This window comes from Struthio camelus, chromosome 2 (genome assembly GCF_040807025.1).
Source record: "Struthio camelus isolate bStrCam1 chromosome 2, bStrCam1.hap1, whole genome shotgun sequence".
NCBI classification, from domain to species: Eukaryota; Metazoa; Chordata; class Aves; order Struthioniformes; family Struthionidae; genus Struthio; species Struthio camelus.
Genome location: NC_090943.1, coordinates 132,018,251 through 132,039,027, shown reverse-complemented (window position 1 = coordinate 132,039,027; position 20,777 = coordinate 132,018,251). Strand labels below are relative to the sequence as shown.

Below are 20,777 nucleotides of genomic sequence, written 5' to 3'. Positions count from 1 at the left end.
AGAACTTTCTCCTGTGTGAGAGTTGTACTGCATTGCTGCAAGAGTTAATAAACACCATTTTTTATTTAGTGGATCCATTCCTATCTTCTGCTGGTATTTCACCACTGCTGCGTTCTGAACGCAAAGCTGAGGTCAATTTCCCTGAGAAGCATTTACGGAAGTACTGGGAGTTCAAAAACTCATCTTCACACCCTTGGAAGCATCACATTTTCTTTATTAAATTGCTAATAACAATGGCCTTAAAATATTCTCTGACATTTCTCTACAAGGCTGAAGAACAAATCTGAAGTTTCCAAAGCTAACGCCATTTCACAGAAGTGATGAATTAAAAAAAAAAAAAAGTTTAAAATGTTTGTTATAGTTGTAGTCAGGTGAAGTGTGAAGTGTGCTTCAAACAATTTGCATGATTCCAGAAACACAAAATAGCATATGTGCAATTTTTACTTGAGCAGTCTTCACTTTTGCCACACTTTCCAGGAGAGCTTTCACTTGCGACGAGATGTGGTATTCCTAAGTTCAGGGCATTTGGTTTCTTTTTTAGAAGCTAGGAGGACGGTTCGAAGCCTGGCTTGTAGCATTATGGGGAAAGTAGCTTCAATTTTACCTAAGAAAAAGGGAACACTTCATGCTAACCTACTCAGTGTGTTGGATAATTAAATACAGGGTAATCTGACCTGATGGACCAAGGCACTTCCAGACTTACCGCACCACTTCACTTTCCAGTTGCGATTAGCGTCAACACCATGACACCGAAACCTTGAGTTCTTTGATCTTGTTTTTCTCCAAAATCGATCCTAAGCATAATTTTAAAATAGTTATTTAAACAGTAATATTTTACTATATTTTGCAAAATCTGTTTGCACGCATAACAAACTACTCTAGTAAACATATTTGGTATACTATTTTAACTGAATGCATTTACTTTTATTTGGCACGACACAAAGTGATGGACCAAATTATGTGGAAAGGTGCTTTTGAATTACGTAATAACCATTCAGCCTTATCCTGTCTGAACAATTTTTGAGGAATCGTACTGATACTACTTACATTTGTCCAGCTAAATTGATATCCATCCACATTCAGTACAGGCATGATATAGAAATACAGCTGAGTTAGCATCTTGCTCATGGCAGGATCAGTCTGGTATGTCTGAAGAGCCTGGAGTGGAAAGGCCAAAGTAAGTAGTTTCCATAATAAAAATAACTTCTAGAAGTCCAGCACACCTTTCCTTTCAGTCACGCAAGAGGAGGGGAAGGTGAGAAGCTGAGGGCTACGGGGGCCCAGTGCAGAACGAAATGAGAGAGATGCAGCAGCAGCGGGGCCGCCATGCCATGGAGCACTGCAGGGAGGGACAAGCTGCTGGAAGAGGCAAGGGGGTTACCGTAGGGGAGAAGAGGAAGAGTCCAGGCTTCTGAGGGAAAAAAGTCCCCTGCCACTACAAAGATCTCCTGGCCCATGTGCTAGAAATTCCCAGCTACTCCTAGCTGGAAGGTACGGCATCTCAAGTCTATTCACTTTTATTAGGAAACCACATCAAGGCTATAAATACACTTGGATACAAGTATTGATATTCAGAGAGCTGCAGCTATAGCAAAAAGTAATTTTTTCAAAACTGAAGGCTATGGTTACTCTAAAATAATGGCCGTGGAAACAAGAGCTCTACTTCATTACTGTTCCACACGCAGAATTGAAGCAACTAGTGCTGCTCTGTGTATTAAATTAGCCATGCACTTAAATCTTCACAGGACTGAGAGTCTATATGATAAGTATAGATGTTAAATCTGTAAGACTTTGTTACTGCAGTGAAAATAGACATGCTCCAAAAAATGAGCCAAGGGAAATGAGCATTTTTATCATGCATATTTCAGGGAGAAGTAATTTGGTTGGGGAGGAAATAAACCCCCGTACACAGCTTCCTTGACTTTTAATGTTTTTCTCTTTTTACACAGTATGAAAAAATACAGCTCAGGTTGTGTCTCTGTAGTAGGTATTTATGTTTCACAGATAACGAGACTGACATACTTGCCTGTATCTATTTTTATGTATGTCATTCTTGGGCTACAAGTTACATCTGTAGTTATGCATTTTGTTACATTGAAAGTTATAATCTGTAATATAAACCTCCCTAAAACACTCTTTTTTCTCTTGTTAGGTAAATTTTTAAAAGCGCCACCATTCAAAAAACAAAACAAAACACATATTGCAAAAAGTCAAGTGTCCTTTCATTTTTTAAAGCCACTTTGTGTTATTTTAATGCCTGCCAGCTTTGAAGAAATACCATGAGAGACTTCGGAAGGCATTACAGTCCATAGTAACACTCTCGGAAATGTTAAGTCTTAAAACTGAGTTAAACCTAATTACATCAACGATTCTTTTCTGTTCTTTAAAGCATATATGGTTTATCTTTATAATGTTGTTACCCTTTTAGCGTACAATTTATTTTAAAGTATAACGGATCTGGTGCGGCACTCTTATTCGTGGAAAGCAAGAGCGTTAATGGAGTCAGCTGGTGTAAGTGGGATCATACAGACTCTTTCTGCTGGAAATACTTTGTCCTTTATACTATGTTTTTATCTAACAATTTTATTTGATATATGTAATAAGGCAAAAAGGCTGTATAATCTTATCGCCCTTAAGAATGTGGTCTTTGGCACTGTGCCTTACTGTTACTAAGGTGTGTCATTGCTGGAGCATAACACACGACTTGCCCTTTGTGATGTGACTCTTAAATCCTCTGAATAATGCTCACGTGAAAAGAAAATCCCACAGCGCCGAAACCTTTTCTCTTCTCTATGACAAAAGTAACATGAGTATAAACCGTTCGTGAATTAACTGCACTGTTGTTTGCACAGAGCTTTCAGAATACAGCAGAAGTAATGCTTCTTTATACAGCTTGATTCTGCTTCCCCATCATGCAATCAATAGCCGCTTTGCTGCTGAATGCAGAGAGAGTCAGACTGGCCCAATAAATGCTGAATAGTTTTATTAGTGAATGAACAGATGATGCAGGAACCCTGCCAGCAACGTGCAAGCAATCTGCCTGGGGGATGGGGGAAACAACCAGTGACTAATAAGAGGGGGCCGGATCATCCGGACGAGCAAAGAGCGCTGGTTGTTGATAGGGCTACGCAAGCCTGGGCTGGCTGAGGATCCGGTCCATTGGAAATTTAATTTGAGGGAAAAAGCAAAAGAGCTATGCTGTAAAGTGCCAAGGCAATAAAACACAAGAGTTTAAAATGGCTTTAGGATGCAGTTGTGCTTTTTATAAAGGAAGGGAGTTGATTGAGAAGGACAAAGCAAGGAGACCGGGTTGAGAGAAACTCTAAAGCTGTAGTTGAGATTAATAATAATTTGTTGTCCCACAGTTAATTGTTATTAAATTTAGGGTAACAATCAGCTTTTGCTGTTTCTGATTTTGAATTAAACATTCACACTGAATGAATCAGTTACTATTTTAGCACAGTGCATTGATTCCACTGCTGTTTTACCAGAAATAACATAAAACTGCTTCTGATAAAACAGGATTAACTCTCCTAGCTGTTTATGCAGACATGAGTTAAAACATCCCTCTCGAGAGTAACAAACAATGTTTTATTATTTTCTGTATATCTTTCTTACTTTTTAGCAGGAAGGTACTACTACGATTTGCCATTCAGGCCTTCATGGCCACTTTATCAATTTCTGTAGCTGGAAGTAATACCTTTTTTTGATCTCCACTTTTGCTTTTACAGCTAGTGTCCTGCTGTGGCACCTAAATCACAAGCAGAAGAGTAAGCCCACTATCTGGGGGTAAGATGCAACTGAGTATCCAAAACAGATATCTTAAAACAAAGGGCCAAATTTTCAGGCTTGAAGCTTGAACTGTCTCTGAAATTTCTTTTTCCAAGCAAAATCTTCCTACTCCTTCACGAATATACAGAAAACATCTCCCACAGCAGGAACCCAGAAACAACAGCTGTGAAAAATGACACTGTGTGTCACATTTACTTTGTAACCCTCAGAAGAGAGTCCATAAATTGTATCAAACTGATGCCCACACAAAGTTGGTGGAGACCCACCAAAGTGCATACCTCTGAAAAATTTAATTCTTAAATCTTACCTCCTACTTATGTTAGTCCAGGTAGTATTTACCAAAGGCAGCCTAATACAGTGTATTTGAATGCATCATTTAATTAAACTGCTGAGACTCAGTTAAATAATTAAGATGCAAAAAATTTTGACTCTAATACAGTTTCTAAAATAGCTAAAATGTCCAACACAGACTTTTCTTTCACAATCCTTTTTCATGCTAAGTCGTGCTTCTGCATATCAGTAGTTTTTACTGAAGTCCTACTTACTCAGCACCATTGTACAAGACTGGACTGTCAAAATACGAAGGAGAATTTCTCTGGGGCCAGTCATGTCTTTCAGCAACGACATGAATTCTCTTCATACATTGAAGAGAAACATACCCAACAGCTTAAAAGCTATTTGCATGTCCTAGTGATTAATACTTACATAGGAGTTTGTGCTAGCAAGTGTCAATGAAGAACTCCTCCTACAGGCACAACACAGCTGTAGGGCTACCTTTATTTTATCAAAACACATTCACATTGTGAAAAAAATGAATAGCTGCAAACAAAATGGAAGTAATTTCTACCTTGATAAGATTGTGAATTTTCAGGAGGATGCAGCTGAGTAGTTGAAAGTGCACAACAGAAATAGTGTAACATGTATTTCCTTGTGGAAAAGAAAAACTGGAAATCATTTTAACCATTTTTGCAATAGCGGAGGTGTCACGTCAAAGGAAAGAACCTTCTCTAAACATCTTTACTTTTGAACAGAACCTGGAAAAATCAACCATGGACCAAAAGAGAAAGAAATACTGCATAGCATAAAGAGGGTTTGCCTCAGCTCTTTGTAAAGCAGTGCATCACATGCCTCGTTGTGGTGATACCATGGTACTGCATTCCACTTTTTTGACATTGGTTTAGGATTTATCCATTAAAAAAAATAAATCACAACCGAGAGCCCAGTCCTGGAAAAGCTTATTGGTTGTATTCACTGTTACTTCCTTTTCCTTACCCTCACGAATGGCTCACATTAGTAAACTCTGCCTTCAGTAGTAAGAACGTGCTGGAGAGACTCAGAAACGCAGAGCGGGTGTTGTAAGATGGCTGCTGAAACAGCACAACTCAGGCAGGATTGGACCAGCTGTGGAGTGGAGAGAGGATGTTGAGCAGAAACCAGATACAGACTGGTGTGATTTCATCATGAAAACTTATAGTGCCTGGCATGCCAGGAACAGTATTTGGAAGAAGAGCAAAATCATCACGCTAGAATAGATTCTGAATTTGCACCAGCAGCACCTGCTCTTGAAAGGCTGATGAATGAAGTACCGAGTGAAGAGACTGAACGACGTGATCTCTCTGATCGAAAAATACCAATTAGTGCTCCAGGCAGAAGGTCCTGATAGTAAAGAACGAGTTAGCGAGTGGTAAGTAAGGCTGAATGTTTCAAATACAGATGCTGGAGCATGAGACAGATGGATTTTGTCTATAGATAATGGATATATAGGGAGCACTCAGAGAAATCAATTTTTTTTCTCAGGTTAGGCAGCTAAAACGACAGCTGCAGGGACTGGAGGCTGACACGTTATACAAATTAAACTCTAATAATTGTACTAAGTTTACTGAAAGAGCTGCAAAGCATTTTTGGAGAGATCTGTCACCAGGTGACTAGTCCTTTGAGGTGAAAAGAGCCCTGTCTTCACAGTGCCATAATCCCTGGCAACTGTGAAGGAGGCTGCGAGGGGGGTGGCAGGCACAAGATGCCTTCCTAAAACAAGGGTGAACTAAAAACTTGGACATACAGTAGGAAAACCCAGAAATGAAGACTTCATACAGCAAGAAGACACAGTAGTTTAAAGAACAACAGAACATTTCAAATCAAAGCAATGTGAGCTGAAGAGTATCACCTAAAGGAATTAGACCTTGGAAAGGAGGAACATATCCACTAAAGAGTGAAGGGAAAAAGCTATACGTACTGTCTTTTGGTTTGACCATGCATCCCTCTGACACAAGGGACTCAGTTTTCAATGTTCCAAATAATTTCTAAAGCTCTTCCGGTGTGAGAGACAGTAGTCAAAGATATGTTAAGAGTAGTGGTGTATCCTTCCCCAGGAAGAGGAAAGGCATTCTGGTATGGCGTATAGAGAGGGACGGTCAAGTTCTTGCTTTCTTTCCTTTTTAGTTCAAAACCTGTGATTTGAAGAACTCCAAAAATGGATATGGAAAGCATATCATGGGAAATGAACTAACTATGTTGTCTCAGAGAATGACTAAATGTAGGAGTAATGAGCAGTCTTTAAATTAGTATTAGTGTGAAATACTGGATTGTGAGAATGTGGTATTTCAGCTGCTGCTGTCCAAAAGACTTAAGTCTATTGAGAAGTGAAAGGTCAAGCATATAACATGTAATAAACATTAGTGTGTTGCTCCACATAACTATCTTACAGACCCCTGATATCGGAGTATTTCTGAAGTGGGTGAAAAAATGATGTTTGAACCTCATAATCAAAGGGGAGAGAAGCCAGTATTTTGAGGCTTTGTTGCTATGGATAGCAAAGGGAAATAATTTTTCTGAACCTTAAAAGCTTAACAGTTTTGACATAATTCAGCAACACTGAAATCACCCAGACCTTGAAACTTTTTTTCCGGACAGTGTGGACTTTAGCATTGGAAGGAATGATTGAATGAATGATTCTCTGATCGCTGCTTGTAGCATATCACAGCTGTTTTGTCCATGAGGACACACATTGTGGAATTTTGCAGAATGAGTAGAAATGCTACACTGGCTTTCAACAGTTCCTAAATTCAGCATACTTATAGCTTTATGGCCTTGCAGCCACGTAGCCTGCACAGCAGAGAACAAGAGCCAACCCTTTTAACGCTAACACCTTGGTCTCCTGCTTGGATCTAGTTGTGATCACACAATCATCCTTATACAGTGCTGCATGTGCGTCTACTCTGTTATTTTAGGTATCCTGTATTTACAGTCAAACACTTCATAAACATTCCTGAAGAAGAATGTGAGGTCTTGAACTCTGCAAAATTCCTGGTAAGAACTGGTCTCTAGGGCATGGCTGCAAGCCTGATGGCCAGCTAATTGGCAGTATGCATCGCACAAGGTGATTCATAAATTAGTCTCAAGTGTAGAATGGTGGAGGTAAGCATTGCCATTGTGCACCTGGGACAGTCTGTGTGTCTCTTAGCTCATTATTAAGGAGTGAAAAGACAAAATTCAGTCCTAATTTTGGCAGCAATCAATATCAATGTCAGCTTCAAAAAACAAATCTGCCCTCAGCCTCTTAACTTCTCTGTCTGGGGCTGTCTTTCTGCTCTGTGGGTGCAAGATGAAGTGCAAACGCATGCCCTTGGGTAATTTGGGAACTCACATCATTGGGATCATAGGCCATATACATTTCGGAATTTGGACTTTCAGCCATGCTTCTCGCAGATTTCAAGTATGAAGAGCGTGCTGAGAATCCCTTTCAGACTTGGGATTCTCCTGAGATGAGACATCTATTATGGCCCATCTTTAAGGGATGATGCAGTGCTGCAGGATAAGCAGAGCTTTAGAGTTGCAGGTTTGGATTCCTCTATTATACAACTCCTTTTCAGTGGGCCTGTGGTAAGGGGTGAGGGAACTGTCATAGGTGGTCTAACAGGGTCAATGCTTGGACCAAACTTAAGAAGTCACCTCGATCAAGTCCAGAAAGCTCAGAGGTAGTTCTGAACATTTTCTTCAGCAAAGACCTTAGATACTGGCTAGGTTGCGTCCCAGAGGAGGCAGACAGTATGTTGGTAGCATTGTTAATTCAGGAACAAACCCCACAACAATCTCACACTAAAGAAATGTGAGTATGTGCAAAACAATGTAAGTTGGCCCACGCTCAAAGAAGAACAAAATTACCTTGAGGAAACTGTACAGATCTTAAATATTTCTAAAACAGAAGAGCCTGGAGAGAATGCCACACTTCACATTTGAGATACAAGTTTGCTGAATCGAGTCAACATATGCTAATTTTCCCCCCTCCTTTCTTCCCCACTTTTTTCCTAGGCTTTTGAGGATGCGAGAATGAAGGTGTTGGTGGGGTTACTGTACTTCCAAAGGGATGGCTTGCTTGCACCTTGATTTGAGGCCCCCAGATTAGGCCAGTCCCTTAGGGGGATGCACTTGATCTTGACTGACTTTTCCCTTATAGTAGCTGTTGGACTCTTAGAACATTTTGTCATGAAGAAGTACAATCAGCGCTTGCTTCTTGACATTTTAAATTGAACTTCTTGTATTCTCTAATCTTTCAGATTTTAAATCCATACTTTTGCAACAAAAGCAAAGAATAGTGCACCTTAGTGTTACATCTCTTGCATGTTTTTCCTAAAAATATCATATGAATGACTTTTCAACGTAATACATCTTCTTTGACATGGATCAAATGGCAGCATTTATTAGAGGGAAGAAAGTCAAGCTAGATGTAATGTGAATCCTCATCCGTTTGCACTAAAACTGAAATAGAATCTAGTTTTGATGTTAATTTGAATAGCAGCCGGTGAACCATATTTCAGATTTTAGAAACAATGATAAAAATAAATTGGAGGTCTGGGTAATTTGATATCTGAATTGTGCTTCCCTTCTCACAACGCATTCCCAGTGAAGAGGGATTAAATGTTCTTAGTTAACACCTTTGCATATTTAATTATACATTTTCAAAAAATTTTGCTTCTCTGTTTCTATGAGGGACTACTTAACTTTAGGTAAATATGTATTATGTCTGATAAATAAATTTATGGAGTATCACTGGTGGCTAAAGTCTAGTGCTTTCTACATAGCAGTTACACATAATAGAGTTCCTTTCTTTCCTGTGTGTAATATTTAGTGACACATTTTAATGTATAATTAGATCCTATATAGTCTTTTTAAAATCTAGGCTAACAAACCCTTTTATTTAATCTTTTGCTGCAGACACAAATTCTGGGCTGCATTAGATTCATTCGTCTTTGCAGGTTGCCTTCAAAGTAGTCTGCACGTAATCAGCTCCATTTATTTTCACAGCTCCGATTCCTTCCCTACTCCTCTACATATCTCTAATGTCAGGGGCTTTTTTCTGGCCCTTTTCAACTGAGTAAGGCTTGAAGTTAATGGGACTCCACTGGAACCTGTCCGTTACTCATAGCAAATAGCTGTTGCTGGGTTTCCTATCACAATGCAGACCCAGATCCTTCTCTGTGACTCATTAGTTGGGAGCCAGAGCTCTGATCCTGCAGGCACAGGGAGCCCCCCACTTTTAGACTTGAAATTCAGTGACAATGTGACAGGGTTTGTCAGAGGCCACCGGTATTGTCAGTCTGTGCAGTCAGTCTGACAATCTTCAGCTAAGATACTAAAGGCGCTCAGCGCCTTCTTCTACTGAAACAAACAATACAGTTCTTATTAATACCAGACCTCTAGTACACAGAGCCAAGGCTGGAGCTCACTCTGGCATAGATTATAATTTAAAAATACCCAACAACCAAAAAGTCCAACGCCCCAAACAACGCTCTTTGCTTTCCTTTTTTTTGTTTGAAAACTCGAGGAGATTGGTCTTGTACTTCACATTGATATTACCATATAATAAAAAACTCTTGCCTGCCTGTTTTCTCTCTCTCTTTAATCTTAAAGCTCTACTTCTATACCTTTCTCCCTTATTCCCTTGTTCATCTGGTCTTTTCTCAGTTGTATTTGCCTGAATACAGAATAGGCCTGCATAGCAAGGCAACCTCCTGCCTTCCCACATTTTAGCCTCACATCCTCATTTCCCAAGGCTGTTCTGCCTTAGTCTGCTTTGCATTTTAAAATAGATGGGAGCTGGGTCCTGCTCAGCTGAACAACTCCAGATGCTTTGGCGAAAGCAGGGGAGCTGTTGCCCATACCAAGGCAAGCCACAGCAGTCAGCTGGTCCACGGCAAGCCCACCCGCAGGCACTGATGTCCCCGACACGGGCAGAAAATGCCCCAGCATCTGGAGGCTGCCACTTCTAGAGACATAAGCAAGATATTGAGAGTTCCCAACCTGCCTGGGAACATTTCAAGTTTGCAGCACTCAATTTTGAGTTTGAACGTAAAGTGACATTCATATATAAAGAGAGGGATTTTTTTTTGTTTTTTGTTTTTGTTTTTTTTTCCAGGCTGGAAAAGCTTTCTTGCTCACTGGAGTTTGGATACTGCAAAACTAATGTCTCAATCCCCATATAGACCTCTCAGGTCAACAGTTTTCCTAAATACAGACAGGCTTTGGGATTCAAGTGCAATGTTTGTTGTGATATAAACAATAATACCATTTATTGCAGGATATGGCTATCCGGTCTCCCAGCCTTCCCTGTCCCTGCCTGTCCCCCAGCCCCAGCCCCATCTCAGCCTAGCCCAGAGCTGTCAGCTGCTGCCCCGCGATGCCACAGCAGTGCTGGCTCCAGCCTTGCCATGGCACTGCCCCTGCCCGGCCACGGGCCTGTCTTGAATTAATGGGCTTGTGGTGCTGTACCTTAGAGTCCACAAGCATGCCTGGAAAAATCTATTTCCAGTTGGACTACCCTTTCTCAGAACTCTCTATAAGCATCCAAAAGGCTGGAAAGTGTGCTGCTGGGCTGCAGAGATGCTTTCAGAAGGAACTTACCAATAAAAGAGAATTGCAGAGAGTTAGAAGCGCAGAGAGACTTACAGTTTCCACAGACTTCTTACTAGAAATGTCTATTTCATTTAATGAGAAAAGTAATATCCCAGTGCAATCTAATCATCATGTCTCTTCCCCCTTCTCAACCATTTTTTAATATAATGATGGAGACCATGAACATAAGGTATTCTGATCCTGATGCATTTTGCTTAAAAGCTGGGTTGAAATATTGTTCTAAAGAAAGAAGAGAAAATATGCACTGCACAGCTGAGGTGGACAGACAAAGGTGTACATTGTTTTAGTCTCAATGAACTCTGAGCTGCACAGACTTTAAGTTAGGAAAATGCTTTTACGTATTTAGTGGAACAATCCTACTAGCAAGCTGCTCTCAGAGGATCTCAGGTAACAACCAGAAGGTATTTACGTACACGCACATAGCCTGTAGCCTGCAGTAAGCTCTACAGAGAAACCTTGTGACTTTTACCTTGCTGCTACATAGTCTTGCTTTATTTATGTTATAACTTTTGTACCTAAGCAATAGGCATTCCTGGCAGTGCCTGTGTGTTCGAAACCTCTCCATTCCTTATTGCAGCCTGCTAGCCCAGGTATGAAAGCTGCGCAGAAAAAGCCGCAAGTTTGTTGACTCGTACACTAGCAGGAGTCCTAATAAGAAGATGCATTGCCATTGCAGCCTGGCCTCTCAAGCTGGCTTAGCCTATCCATGCATCAAGAGCCACGCTGGGAGGTTCACCTGAACTGCAGTGCCCTTGTTATTTCTGCAGTTGCCCCACATACTGCTGGGACTTCTGAGGGAGGGGAAGTCCACATGGTTCACATTTGGTTATATGATCATCTCAGCTAACTGTAGTAAAGATGTACTCGAATATCATCAGGGTGTTGCACAATGCAGAGGTTCACCCATATGAAGTGACTTATGGTATCCCAGAAAATCAAAGGCAGATATCCTAAACTGGAGGAGTTATTAATATATTGTGGAATCACACGGTGATTGGGTGGAAGAGAAGTAAGAAAATTGTTTGTTTATAGGAAGAACCTTGCAAATGAAGATTTTGCATGACTGATTTTGTGCAAAAAAATGATATGCAAAAATACTCAGAGCACACCTAACGGTTTTTTTGAAGCCTTCTTTGACTTCTGTCAATGGCATTGTAAAACAGGCTCCACTTTGTAGCTCATATCCCATCTTGAACAGAAGTTTGTTGGTTATGGATAAGAATCAAAATCTTGCAAAGTCATCACGTATCTGAAATGAATCCCAGATTAGAGACTAGGTGCTGATTTAAAAAAAATTGGTGTACTGGGGGAGTGGAATACAAAATTCCAATTGCTCTCATTTCCCTGAGGCTTTGAAAAATGACAAAGGGAAACAGATTTGGGGATATGAAGGCTGGGCCCTAACTATCATGGATTAAGAGAGAATAAATTCAATAAGACAGGCTAAAAGAAACATTAGGGAACAACTTGATATTCAGAGAATACAAAATCCATCCTTTTGGTTCACATTTGCCTAAGAATTTAGCTTCCCGTTCCATTGGAATTACACAAAAGAGAAATGTCTTTTTAAATCTAAGTTCTGAAGGTAAAGATATTACCAAACTGATCTAAAGCAGTACACACTGGCATGGATTTACCTGGACCATTACCAGAATTACAATTTCCACAGTTTTAGGTCTTGGAATAAATTCATACTTCATGTTTCTGCCAATATGCGTCTGGCATATTTTTTGTCCTGTGCCTAGCTGTGTCTGGCTGTCACTATCAGCTTCGTTTATCAAGCACTTAGTGTTCTACAAATAAAAAAAAAATGCCGTGTAATAGCTAGCTATTGTTCTTACTAATAACAAATTGCATTGGTTGTAACAAGTATTTAATGTTTATTGAACTGAGGAAACTGCCTGACTGCAAATCATTAAACACTTACTTCTTTCACGAACCACTGGCAAAAGGCAGGTCCAATCCACTCTCTTGCATGAATCCCACAGTCTATCCAGACAGCTTTCTTGTAAGGCTGTGATCTTTTACCTAACTTAAAGTGTAAATATTCATAGAAATATCAATAGATCTCTTGATATTAGTGAGAAGCAAAAACGAGAAAACAAGAGAGTATTAGAAACACTAGAACATTTTGAATTTTCTTGTATGAAGGAACACAAATTTATTCTTTTCAAAGGGAAACGATATGTAGGTACAGCCAGGCTAATGAAGTGAATCTATGGAAAAAAAAAGATCACATGGAGCAGGGTGAGGAAAAACAAGGCTACAGGAATAGTGTGATGCAGAATCCAATTTAAGAACTCTGCAACAGTGGATGAAAAGAAAGCACACTGCGAGTAAACTTTTTTCCCTCTTTTATGATGCCCTTTAATTGGTCATCCTAAAAATCTGAGTTGAGAGGCTGAGATTGCTCAGTCCGGGTCCACCTCTACGATAATTGTTTTACAAGTTGGCTATAAACACAAGACTTTCCAATTCCCTTAAATCCAAATACTGCTAATTTTACTTGTCCTATAATCTCCAGGTATATCCAATTCAAGTGAATAGGATTTGGCTTTTAGTTTTCCAGCTTTTTACTTTGTTGTTCATTAGAGGCCACATTCAGAGAGATAATTGGATCGTAACAACTCCTCCTTAGGAAAGGCTGATCACCTGCATTTCTGGTGTACCTGCTATAACATAAACAACTAAGTGTCTAGCATTGATTCCAGACTTTGGTCTGATTAACGACTATTTAATTTTTACCTTGAGTACAAATAGTGGTCTGCCTTCATAGGATTTTCCAACAGAGAACATATGAATAAGATCTGAATGAGTTTTATTCAGATGATGCATCCAACCCTGGATCTGCAAAAACAGAAATAAAATTGCTGCTTCAATCTTTGCATTTCACGGGAAGCAGCTGTAACACTTCTATTACTAACTCAGTGCCTAGTCCTCAGTGTATTTTTTCACTTTCCTGTAGTTTTTGTCTTTTTTATTTGTCTGCTTTTGTTTTCAAACTTGAACTATCAATGGGCTGTCATGGCTCTTCTGCCAGAGGATGGATGCAGCCTTCAGTCGCATGTTTTTTTCCATTTTATTATTGGATATTATTGGAATGTGTTAGCTGTTCACTGAAAATCGGGCTAACCAGTTATTCCTTTAATAAATTAAGAATGGAATAAAGAAAGTGGGCCCCTGAGTCTTCCTGCCAGAAAAGAGTATGGTGAATAGATTCAGTAGGAGAGGAGCACCTGCAGAATTCAATCCTACTTTCATTATTTGTTTCACAGATCTCGAGGAGGTGCAGCATTCCATACGCTCAGTCTAGTCACGTTGTTTTGGAACAAACTGAAACACCTGGATTTCCAAGAACTCCTGTTCCTGATAGGAAAACTCATATATAGAGTTTAGTCCTTTTGAAATGGACTGATTTTCCTCATCTGCTGCCCTACAAAAGGAACTCTTGACCAGGTACTTGCTCAAATCAAGAAAGACAGCAGCACCAGGCATAAATATGAAGTCAGGAAAGAAAAGACCATGCTCAAGAAAAACCTGAAATCTAAAAACCTGACGAACACCGCAGTGGTGTCAGGCAAACATCTTGTGATCTCACTATCATGAGAACAGAATTTGTCAAAGTCAGGGTGTAAGTGGTACCTGTTATCTGTACATGCTGGTATGCTGAAATCAACAGAAATTATTTACTTAGATATCTTTCGGAATGGTATGCCTTATAAAAGGACCTTTATCTAAATGCTTTAAAGTCTTTGGGCCCCTTGTGCAAATACTTAAGCATGTGCTTATTTTCCTTACTTAAATGATTCAGTGAGACTTATCAGCCTCTGAAATCTGTTATTCCACCAGAATTTAAACCCAGAAGACTTATTTTTAAAACAAAACTCAGGAACTTTCAAAGATAGTTCCACGTACAAAATAAACCTTGGCTACAAGTACTAAAAATAATGTCTTTTTTTAAAGGAGCCTATTTTTATAGAAGAAACATTTAGGACACTTCTGAAGATCAACAAGCTACTGTAACTTTGTATACAGAGTGAAATTTGGCCCTTATTAAAGACAATCGGGTAATAGATAAGGAGTGAAATATGAATTCCCACGTACTTCATCCAGCGAGTGATATACTTCATAGTTGTAGGCAGGGAGGGACCTTCGATTTCTTTGTGACGTCCGTCCGGTTTGTTTTTCTACTGCCTTCTGTAGATCTGATATGAGAATCCTAGACAAAAAAGTGGCACTACTATTGAAAAGTGAGAAGAACACACAAGCCAAATCAGAACAACAATCACTTTTAGAAAAAATACACCAAGAATTAAAACATCCTGATGTTACTTCATCTGTCACATTTTGAGAACAAAATGCTTCAGGCTTATTTGAATATATGCTGTTAAATACTCTAGTTGCTTTGGAATGAAACAGTGCCTTCAAAATGGACTTGTGAAGTGAATAAAACAGAATGACATAAATAATGTAGCTGATATGAAGAAGAAGCCACTTTCATTTGTTTATAGGTAGTCAAATTATGTTTATATATCAGCACTTGTTGTCTTCCTTTACAGTTCAGCTATATTATGTGATCATGTATATTCAAAAATTCATTTCAAAACTGTAAAAATATTTTTTTAGCCTTAGAAAAACACGTACAAGCTTTCTCTCAGGAGCATTGTAGTGGTACTGAACATTACATATAACCAAAAGTTTCAGAGGCAAAACAATAAAAAATGTAGAACTTGAACAGCATTATCATTCTGCCTGAAACAAAACAAACAAAAACAAAGATGAAATCTTAAATATGCTTTGTTATTTATATTTATCTCTACTCTGCAATAGTTGTTTGCCAGTTATTTTAAAATAAATCATGAAAAATATGAAACAACATTAAGTGTAACTTAAACACTTTTGCATAAAAATAGAGAAGTTCTTGGAATGAAGAAAGAAATGTGGGAACACTGGTTTAAGCTGAAGACTTTTCCTATTTTTTGGCAAAACCAAAGAATCATACAAATATAAAAATATACTATAGAAAACATCCAAAACGTATTATATTCAAGAGCTTGGCACATCAATGCCTTCCATTACACAGCGGCAGGAGCTGCAAATATCATCACTGACATCAGTAGCGACACCAATATAAAACTGAGGGAAGTCCTGGTATGCCACCATCTCTCAAATGGGATGCCTAAAACCTGCCGATGTGTAACCACCATGCTACTAACTCATCGCTCCTGCAAAGTGATGGCCACATTTAGCCTTCGAAAGCTTTATCGGCATTAGCTGCAATGATCAGAAAAAAAGGGAGAGAAACTGCATTCACTCTGATCTTAAATGAACTGCTCAGCATATACCTTAGAGATAATAGATCTATCTACATACGTATCAAAGTAAAGGTTATCCACATCCTTCAAATATATTGATAATTAGGAATTTTATTGTTCTACATCAATAACTTTTATTAAGCCAACTAAGTCTTGACTTGCAAAGTGCTATACACTCTAAGACCAGAACTGTAAAGTGCTTAACCCTATAGTTAGATTAAAGCAGTATTTTTATTCAAAGGTTTAGGATATTTAATATGTTAAACAAACACTTACCTGCTTTGCTGACTTCTGAGTGGTATGTTAAAGTACCTAGCAGGATCAAGCTCCGTTTGTTCAATTTTACATACATAGACTTAATTTCACAACTCCCGTTTATGTGTCTGTGCTCCAAATGAGACTTGATAGTCTTTATTTACTTTTAAATGATTGTGTACTGTGTATGCTTATAACACCTCTAGGCTCTTCAGTTTGTCAGATCTAAGTGAAATCTAAACAACTTTGGTGTAATAAGAGTTGATCTGATGTCTGGTCTTTTTTATGACCGTCTTGTTATAGGGTTGAACGCTGGGAAGAGAAGCCTGCCTTGCAATAAAAGGGCTGGTCACTTTATGCTTACTTAATGCTTCCTGTCTTCAGAAATTTCTTGTAACTTAGCCAAACTTCACCCAGTCAGGCTGAAATTTTACACTGAGGTGTTTGCCTCAGTTTTTCAAGTTCCAACATTTAGTTTCTTTGCCAATAGTGTGCCAAAATTATAAGTTAAAAAAAAAAAACTGACATCAGCTTCTTTGGAAAAACTCTAGGCTTTCATCAAGGGGAGCAACATTTGGCAGCTGGAGACCTTTTTACCGGGGGTCTGACCGTCAGGGCTCCAAGGGCACCACCAGGCTGGGAGGGGCAGACGGAGAGGGAAGAAACAATTTGGAACTAACAAAAAGCTGTCCAGCTTCCTTCTAATGCACGCTCTTCAGCTGGTGCACCAGGAAGCCTGCTGTATCACAGAAGCCTGTGGAAAACCAATGCGCTGTAATCTAGTATTTGTACAATAATGCATTTTCAGGTTACTGCAGAGAACATTTGCTCTAGCACTTCTCACCTTTGCACGCTCCACTTTGCACCTAAGTAAAGTTCTTCAAGTGTTGCATTTATAACACATATAAAATGGCCTTCTGTCATGTCATTAGAGGTGATTACTATGAGCAGGAACAGCAGCAGACATATGAATACAACTGTGAGGGCATAGTAATTAGGGGCCTTTTTTTATACAGGCACAGGAAAAGCATTACAGAAATCACCTTCTAATTTTCAAACGTAAACAAAGCTGAAGCAGGGTAGAACCTGTGTGAAAGCGGCTCTGAGCTCTGGCTACTCGGCCTCCGTAATTAATTCCCTTATATTTGTTTTTATATTTTTAGAAAGACAAATATAGAAAGAGATCATTGTCATACCACAAATGAAATACTGATAACGGTGCATACGACATACAATGTACTTTACAGCATTCTCTTCTCATTGATAAATAAATATAAATAGTGTCATATAGGACTTTACTCAGGAAATGTTTAAGAATTCAAATAACTTATCAGTTGGTTATCCACACGCTTAAGCAGCTCACTGATAAGGCTTTAATGACAAGATCATCCCCCTTGTCTATTAGAAATACAGCATATTGACAAATATCGTATGACAAATGCATATTTCAAAACTGTCCTGAACGCTTTTAAAGAACACTACAAATGAGGTGGGATCCTTCACGTGTAGTTGTTCTACATGACTTACACAGGGTCACTAGAAATTGAGAGTTATAAAACAAACCTAGCACATTCCTTTATAATTCGTGACTAATGCTTGCTTCCTCATTTACAGCATGCTTGTAAACAAATCTAGCTCCTGTTAAATATAGAGGCAAAGCAGACTGTGGAACTAGTAACAGTAATTACCATCCTGCTCTTAACAGATGTGATTTTGTATACCTTGAAAACACTAACTTTGACTCCAAAGGAGGACATTTAATTAAAACTGCCTGCCTGTGGGAGATTTTCCATTTTTCCATTAAAATGTTCATTTTCTTGAGAAAGTCTAGCTCTCTGTCAGTCTAATCGCTGTTTTCAAACACACTTGGTGTGGTAGGCAAAGACCTGCCTTGGAGGTGAGACCTCTGGAGTGACGCACAGAAAGTGAAACGCAAGCTTACGTGTACTGGATGTTGGCCTGCTGGAGGGCGGGCAGCAGAATTTGCGACGCGTTGTGCGGTACTCGCAGGTCGGTGATGGTACCTTCGGCGATGTACGAGGTGCTGCTGGGCTGCCACAGGTCCACCTGTAGTGCAGGAACCAACCTGTAATTCATATGTATTCAGTGTAGGTGGGGAAATCCAGGAGACTGGCATGCTTGAAGTCATGCAGGCATACACTCTAGGCATGATAAAGGCAATAAAAACTAGGCTTGTCCAACTGATCACCTACGGGAACGGAGCTGGCTTTGAGGAACAGTTGTGTCCAGCTCACTATAATTTTCATGGGAGATCTACCAACAGGAAGAAAGAATGGTCCCAGGAATACGTCTCCTCAAATGGCTCAAAGGAAAGACTACCTCCAACTTTATGTGCCTCCTCAGGACACTACACATTCCTATATTTTAGCTCCTGCGGAGTCCACAAGTCTTTTGTATTTCACAAGGTGTTTTCTATTTTCAGTATAGCAATAAAGGAAAAAAACACTGAAGAGAAGTGGAAGTGTAGCATACATCTGTGTTGCTTGCCAAGCGTACCCGAAGTTTTGTGCTTCAGAGGTCAGTAACAGAAGGTGACCAATGCTTTAAAGGAAGCTGTGATCTATCCAATAATTTTACACGAAATGACAAAACAACAGGGTTAACCTAAGCAAATAATTACAATCTTGTAAGCAACATGCAATTTACTGCATAATAGCACAAATACTAAGTGCTATCCATACCAGAGCATACTTAAAGGATGCTTCTTTACTTTCTTTGGTTGCCAGATTGGAAATACACTTGGAAGTTTTAGCCCAGAATATGAATTTTTGAAAGGGTGAGAAAGTCTGCAAACAGGGATTTGAAACTCAAGGTATTCTGCACCTGTAGCAAAATAGTCTGTTACTGTTCCGACATGCCAAAAACAGATGCACAGACTCTTAAACAGAAGTGTGAGTAGTTCCTACTCAAGTTACTGTGAATCTGGTGAAGGGAATACACGTTAAGAAACCTCTTCCCAGAGTTGCTGGGTAGTCATGGGAGTCTACGGAAAGCAATGTCAGCAAAAACCTCTGCGTCAATACAACAAATATGTGTATCAACATCCACAAGCCTCAGAAATGTGTAAGTTTGAGGGCTGGATATAAAGGGGGAAATTTAGTAGGGACTACTATGTCCTTACATTTATTAAAGAGAATTTCAAAATAATTAATCTTTGATAAAAATCCTGCAAAGCTGATGGAAGTCATAGATACAGCTGTGTCCCATGTTTTACTTGCTTTCCAGGTTCAAGGAAGGTTTCTATAATCTAGATTTTAGAAGCTCCTTTAAAAGCTTCTTCTTCTGTGCCATACAAACTATTTCGAAATATCTAAAGCATTTCACCTGATCTTGCTAAGAACCTTGATTGAGAAGAGAGGCTGCAATTCTGCAACACAGAGTTTTGTTCCAACTGTTTCTCATATGGCTCTGAGTAAAACAATTCCGATTACTAAGAAAGTCTCTGATGTTGAACCTGCTGCTGCTTCTTCAAGCAGTCCACTTAACCCAACTAAACGCCTGCTACCTTGGAATGAGAAAAGTGAAGTGCGGGGATAGCCTCTTCTACTCCTGCCAAAACCACTCTCTGCTTCACGCTGCTACAATATGGTCTATGGATCGGTGTGATAGCAGTGGGCGGGTGCAGCATCTTTTGAAGTCTAACACCAGGACTGGCAAAGTTCAGAAGACTTGTCAAGCCTGACAGCAGCTTTGGCAGATGGTCAGTAGAAACTGAACTCATGAATGAAATGGTGTTGAATGCAGCTTATAAATAAGGATTATCTCACTGTGCTAACACCTTATGTTTGTTAGTTTATCTTCCTAATTTTTTTATTAAAGTCATAAAGTGAAACCCCACCCTTATTCAACATGGTTGATCTCACACATGGTTAACTGGAAGTGGGCATTTGATTTATAAGATTTATCCCTACAAATGCACTCCACAGAGAGTAGGTTCATTGCTCTTAGAATAACAACTTGCCAACGAACTCAGCTTGAAGCATCCTTGTAACAATAACAACAAATTGTTATACACAAGCTAAGAGCAAGTGAAGAGTGTCCTGGCCAGTTGCAATATTTAGGCATACAAAACTGGAAATAAGAGTTACAAAAAGGAGAAAAAATAAAATATATTATTGAGATATACATGAAACTTGTCTTTGTTCTTGACAGACACTTGGTATTCTTTTAAGGGTTTTTTCCTATCATTGGGGAGGCTATAAGCTAACCAATATGCACACTGTTGGTTAGTACATAACAGAGCTTTTTCCTTTTTAAGTTATTCTAATTGTCCCTACTGGCTGCAAGGGAATATCAGACCAATCTTCCTTTATCTTATGAATTCAGTGGTCTATTGCATAGTGGTATCCCGTGTTGGTGAAAGCGCAGCATAACACTACTAGTAGTGAGACCAAAAAAAATTCCCATTTTAGAATGCAAATGACTCCAGCTCAGTTTCCTTTTTGGGAAGTTTGGTCTCAGCTGACTCCTGCTTCTTTTCCTTTG

The 20,777-nt window shown here is 39.3% G+C and overlaps 1 protein-coding gene across 2 annotated transcripts in view; it reads right to left on the bottom strand.

The window, feature by feature from the left end:
- CPA6 (carboxypeptidase A6) overlaps positions 1 to 20,777 on the bottom strand; it is an 82,844-nt gene that overhangs the window by 11,492 nt on the left and 50,575 nt on the right. The window contains exons 3-8 of one of the 2 annotated variants that reach the window (XM_068932560.1): positions 18,214 to 18,338; positions 14,806 to 14,920; positions 13,447 to 13,548; positions 12,629 to 12,733; positions 1,048 to 1,158; positions 704 to 794 (exon numbers count right to left, since the gene is read on the bottom strand). In XM_068932560.1, the coding sequence (XP_068788661.1) occupies positions 704 to 794; positions 1,048 to 1,158; positions 12,629 to 12,733; positions 13,447 to 13,548; positions 14,806 to 14,920; positions 18,214 to 18,338 (649 nt within the window). Of the gene's footprint in view, positions 1 to 703; positions 795 to 1,047; positions 1,159 to 12,628; positions 12,734 to 13,446; positions 13,549 to 14,805; positions 14,921 to 18,213; positions 18,358 to 20,777 lie in introns of both variants that reach the window. The other variant, XM_068932561.1, reaches the window with a different exon arrangement.